This window comes from Schistosoma haematobium, chromosome 3 (assembly GCF_000699445.3).
Source record: "Schistosoma haematobium chromosome 3, whole genome shotgun sequence".
Lineage (NCBI taxonomy): Eukaryota > Metazoa > Platyhelminthes > Trematoda > Strigeidida > Schistosomatidae > Schistosoma > Schistosoma haematobium.
Window position 1 is genome coordinate 11,257,828 of NC_067198.1, and position 6,431 is coordinate 11,264,258.

Sequence of the window (6,431 nt, forward strand, 5' to 3'; positions counted from 1 at the left end):
TCTATAATCGTTTTATAGATACTTTGATGATACTATATTGTTTTTATATATTACTGATGATGTAACAATCACATGGTTTATACATTGTCATGGATAAGAATCTTTGTTTAGAAAAAAGAATATTCATATACATATGGGAATAGAAAACATTTCATAAGTATTAAAGATTCCCATTGGGAAAATTAGAACAACACATATAAGTGAACAATATTGTTTTGAATTAGATCGTCATCAGGCTTTACTGTAATATACATGAATATTTATACGAAAATGTTAAACCAATCAAGGCAATATGGGTCAGTAATCACAACGAAATAGAACAGGTCACCACACATAATAAGTAAAAATACAAGTTGATAGTAGGAAGACAGGTGTACTGATAATAGTAAGAATAATGAAATGCGATAACAAAAGTCTTCTTCTGTACACATAAATTGGGGTTATATATACGAATTCCTATGGCTTCAGCTATATGTAGGAGGCGGGAAAGAACTCCGTTGGGAAATGATGGAGGTATACGATAGATCACTCGAAATGATTACGATTTATCTACACCATGACCGCTATCAATGAGATGTGCCAAGATAGAACTGCGAATATTTTGTGTTGACTATTCCAAGTCTATTTACCCACGTTTGTTTTACCTTCTATTTCCAACGTTCAACTATTGATGAGACTTTTGTTATCGTATTTTATTATTCATACTACTATCAGCACACCTGTCTTCCTACTACCAATTCGTAATTTTACTTATTATATGTAATGACTTATTCTATTTCATTGTGATTATTGACCTATATTGCCTTGATTGGTTTAACATTTTCGTATAAATATTCATGTATATTAGAGTAAAGCCTGATGACGATCTAATTCAAAACAATATTGTTCGCTTATATGTGTTGTTCTAATTTCATAAGTATCCTTTTATTTTTAGATTTATAAAATTTTCTCAGTGATATCTGAAAAATTGTAAGCTATATGAACCTTAATTTGATCTGTATACTTCTTGAATCTTAATTTCGTATCACTATTTTGTGGGAAGAGTCAGCTCTCCCCTTCCAAATGCTCTCACATGGTTACAGGTATATAGCTACCACCAGGGAAGTACTGCTCACTGCTTTCTCATGATGGGGGTGATTACAAAATCAGAGGACGAAAAACGAATGTCTGGAGTTTTAACTGGGTTGGTGGATATGAAGGATCTATCTAAGGGAGTTGGAAAACCTTGATTCTAAACCAATGGTGCACATGGGTTATAGGATCCTGAGGGAACGAATTTTGTATGAACCTATTATTGGTCATTGGCTCTGATGGGACTACATCTCCTGACGTTGTGGATCAGACCTTTAGGTCAAAGGCTCGTGGTGTGGCCCCCAAGAAAACCACCCGCTTTGCTCCGGGAACCTGGGCAGTTTCATAGCCCTCACGGAAATCAATGATAACTAGTACTGGCCTCACTGTTATTGTGTGGTGCACATGTATTTGATGCCCCCTTGTACCAACGTTTATGTGTTCAAATAAATAAATAAAATGAAGAATATATGTGAGCGAACAATTGTTTTTAATAACTTCATCATCAGGCTCTACATTATATGTCCATAATTATGATATTTTAAAGTACAAAGTGTAAAAAAAATAAGAAAATGTGACACAGTCTGTAAAAAAACCCTATGTCTGAAACTAGACTTTAAATGGGATATAGCGGGTGATGTTTTAACACGTCGACTCAAAAGATCTGTCGAAAGAACGTTTCACGCCGCCAAGCTACACATAATTTTCTCAACCAAACCAGTACTCATACAATTAATCAAGGATAGGTTACCGAAGATGGGCTCCTCGATGTGTGTATTTGCATAGGCCGTACTAAGAGAGCTTTATCCTTGCGTGTTCGTGAACATGTACCAGCATAGTTGGGAAAAGGAGTTACCAAATCGATTAACAGCACTATTCTTTCTCAATTGGTAGATAGTGAACATCATATCAAAATAGAGGAAGCTTCCTCTCTTTTATATCAAGTTCCAATATATCTACCTCAAGGAGCTAGATTACGACTGCTTTACATAGCCGAAGACATCTGGATCAACTCCAGAAAACCAAACTTATGTATCCAGAAAAAGCATATCCAGCCTCTATGTTTACCTCGGCCCACGACTAGATCATCGGATACCTAAACTGAATATTATAAACATCTTACCCCCTCTTTTTTATTACCTCTATCTTAATCTTCACATCCATCATTTCCAATTCGTTAATCGTAACTGCCTTGATAACACCCCCCTTATTACATATTATATTCACACCAGTGGAGCTAATCCGTGTCGGGTAGAAACAGGTGTCTACCTCAGTACAATGGAAGATGGTTGCGCAATTTCGTGGACTGGTTGAGGTTAGACATTAGCACCATTGGATACCGGCTCAGTGGTTTAGTTGGTTGAGCGCCTGGCGCCAGACTGATAGGTCCTGGTTTCAGATCTCGCGATGTGCGGGATCGTGGATGCGTACAGCTGAGGAGTCTCATACTAGGACGAAACGGCCGTCCAGTGCTTCCAGGTTTTCCATGGTGGTCTAGCTTCAATTAACTCATGATTTCAATCAAAAACTTAACAATCTCCACAACCCCTAAACTGATAATATTATTATTGTTATCTCAATTGACGAGATTAAATTCTCATACTAGGCATTTTATTCACACAATTTTTCGCATTTTCATTTTTGCTATATAACTATTCTACTGATTGTGACTTGACACCTTACTCCAAATCATTCTGACTCTTATTAAATGACCTTTCTAATTTGCAAATAATACAATTTTGAAGTATATATGTCGTAACAGATGCAAACGTGGTGACATTTTTAACATGAAACATTGTCAACTTCATTAATACATGCCTTATTTTGGCCTTTGTAAAATATCATAATTATGGACTTATAACTGTAAAGCCTGATGATGAAGTCACTGGAAACAATAGTTCGCTCAAATATTCTTCATTTTTGAATATTCTATGAGGACTTTTAAACTGCTGAAATAAATAAAACTTTGTAACTAACATTCACCTATAAACAGAAATGAAAGGATTCTATAAAACCGTAAGCGAAATAGAATACATTTTGGTTAGTTTTTTTATTCAGTCATTAATGAGCAACATAAAACTTGACACACATTCGGATCAATCCAAGTTTCCATAGCACTTTTACATAACGGTATGAAATTCTAAAGCGGTAGTAGTCTCGGTGGTGCTGAAAAAGCTATGCTACAAAGAATGTGACTTAAGAATAAAGAATTAACTGAGAGTATAGAATGTATGAAATAATTTTGAAACTCAGAATTGTGGAATAAGCAAAGTGAAGATGAACTCATGTTATTGAAAATAGTTTGAAGCCATATCACTCAACATTTCTAGTCATTATAGGTATTTATTTTATGGATCCTAACCATACAGGCGGGAACAATCGAATGTATTCGAACACACAGAATTACACGATCTCTTAGTAAGATCTGAGACTTAATTACTTACGCTTATTACTTCCAATGGAACAAAGGCCGCCGATCAACATGCTCCAACACACTATGTCCTAAGACTTCCTTTCTAGTTCGATTCAATTGTTATTCATTCTTCTCATGTTTGTCTCCATTTATCTGTGTAATGTGTTCTTCGTTCTTCCTCTCCTCCTTTGGTCTTGAGGATTCCGAGTGAGGGCTTGACTTGTGACGCAGTTGGGTGCTTCCCTCAATGTGTGTTCTATCTACTTCCAGCTCTTCTTCGTGATTTCTTCCTCCGCTGCAATCTGCTTTGTTCTCTCTCACAGCGGGTTGTTGCTAATAGTGTCCGGCCAATGGATACGAAGTATTTTACGTAAACAACTACTGATAAACACTTGTATCTTCTGGATGATGGCTTTCGTAATTCTCCCGGTTCCCGCCCCATAAAGTAGAACTGTTTTGATATTTGTATTGAAAATTCTGACCTTCGTGTTGGTTGACAATTGTTTTCAGTTCCATATGTTCTTGATTTGTAGATATGCTGCTCTTGATTTGCCGATCCGCGCCTTCACATCTACATCAGATCCACAGCGTTCATCAATGACGCTGTCCAGATATGTAAAAGTTTTTGCATCCTCCAAAGCTTCTCCATCAATTGTAATTCGACTGATGCATGGTATGTTGTATCGGGAAATTTTACTTTTCCCTTTGTGTATCTTGAGACCAGTAAAATCTCAGAACCATAAAGTAAATACTTTATTTGCAAAATATCAATCAATTGTTTCAGACTTCATAGTTCCTTCGTTCTCTGACAGACATTTCACTTTCGATTCATGATGCATACTACTTATATCTGTCAATATCAGTAGTACACATCACATTATAACTATTAATTTAACAAATATTAATCATAATTTCAGTTAATTATATTTTAATAATTATAATCTAAGCGAAATTAACAAGACTAGATTATCAACCTTAACTTTTGATTAGAATCACTCACTTTACCAATTACTTTTTATAAGACTGAATAATCTGACACAAATTGGGCATCAAGTATAGAAAAGTCATTATATGTGGAAAAACTATATATATATATATATATATATATATTTGAAATAATCTCAGTCATTGGAATGTAAAATAATTCCAATGTTTCGTCCGACAAATTTATCTGAACCTCTTCAGGATAACAATAATAATAATAATCCAGATCAAGATTATCAAAGTAATATCTAGTGTTTTATCAATCAAATCAAATCTATATTATGCTCATTTAATCCTATTTAGATGTTGATATTAGTTAATAGAATAACATGAGCTAGTTAAATGCGAATTATGTCAAAAAGTTCACATTGTGAAAATCAATGACTGAAACGAATTGTCTCTGTATATATATGTAAGATTGAGTTATTAATAGTTGGTAATCGGTGTCAAACTTGTTTCTATATATATATATATATGAAGGCAAAAATAAAAGTACAAGTTGGAAATTTAAAAAAAAAATTTTTTTCTTTTTAAATCATTGATGTCTATATAAAATCGGAAATATCAATTACATAATTTTTACATTTTTATATTATTTCAAATCTTATTGGATTTCCTTCCCATAAATTAGAGAAAAAATTTTTTTTGTTTTTTGTTTCTAGTTCGAAATGAAAATGAAAAATTAAAATTGATCGATCGTTTTTTTTAAAAAATATTTTACATTAGTAACTATGGGATAATTGTGATCAAATAATTTATGTTTGTAACCATAGTGATTAGTTATAATATTTGTACATTTATTATTATTTTTTTAATATTGAAAATGTTAACAAAATAAAAGATCATCAATTAATGAATGATTAAATTGATGTTGAAATGTACCAGTTATTGGTGTATAAGTTTGTTCACGTTTTATAAATAAACGACAACTTTTCCATGGCATTGTATATTTACCCCATTGTATTTGATAACGTATTAATTGACATAAACCATATTGACGTAATACATGATATAAATGTCTTTCAATATGACCAAATATTTTATCATATTTATCAATAAACCATATTTCTTTAATTTGTCCTTTACCATTATATAAACGTGATTTTTTTAATATATAACCATCTTTTTCAGTTATACATCTTGGTTCACCAAGAAATGGTGTTTTTAAACAACGTATACTATCATTTGGACATAAATGTTTTATAATAATTGAATTATCTGTATTATTAATACTACAAAATTCTGTTGAATATACATTTCTACCAACAACTAATAATGCATTATTAAATGATCCATCTAATTTATGACTAATATGAAATGCACCATGATCTAAACGACTTAAATAACGACCACCTTTAATTGTTTTTACAAGAAAACGTGCTCTCCATGTATTTGGTAAACAACATGGTTTAGAATTTTGATTCATTAACATTATTGTTTGTTGATCAAGATTACGTATTCTACGTGGTGAATTCACATGACATGTATGAAGAAGATTAGATAATTTACTTGTTTGTATAATTACATCTTTATATATTGATATAATGAATATAAAATAACATAATTTCTTCATTATAATAAAATTTAATTATATAATTTATTATTTATTAGATTCATATTATGAAAATTATTGTATCTATGTAGTTGGTTTCATTTGATTCATTATAAATTACAAATGTAATTCATTTAATTACACCTACATACATTTGCCTAATTGTTAACCTTTCTCAAGGTCATTTAAATGAGCTTCAATTGAACCAATCAAATAAATCATAAAATGAAATATGATAGGTTATTTAAGTATGCAAGCCAGCAATGACTGTAACTATTTCGATTTAGATTTTTTTTTCTGGAACATACCACACATTATTTCATAATTTAAGAACCTTTTTTAAATTTGTAATATAAGGATTAACTAGATATTTGTATCAGAAGGGGTTTTGTGGAGATTGTAGTAATTTAA

General features: G+C 31.8%; 1 protein-coding gene across 1 annotated transcript; it reads right to left on the bottom strand.

Moving 5' to 3' along the window:
- Positions 1-4,561: 4,561 nt before the first annotated feature.
- Positions 4,562-6,134, bottom strand: MS3_00004995 (uncharacterized protein). The gene has a single exon (XM_051212999.1). It carries the CDS (start codon positions 6,039-6,041, stop codon positions 5,295-5,297), a length of 747 nt encoding a protein of 248 aa, XP_051068932.1. The 5' UTR covers positions 6,042-6,134; the 3' UTR covers positions 4,562-5,294.
- Between the last annotated feature and the right edge of the window lie 297 nt (positions 6,135-6,431).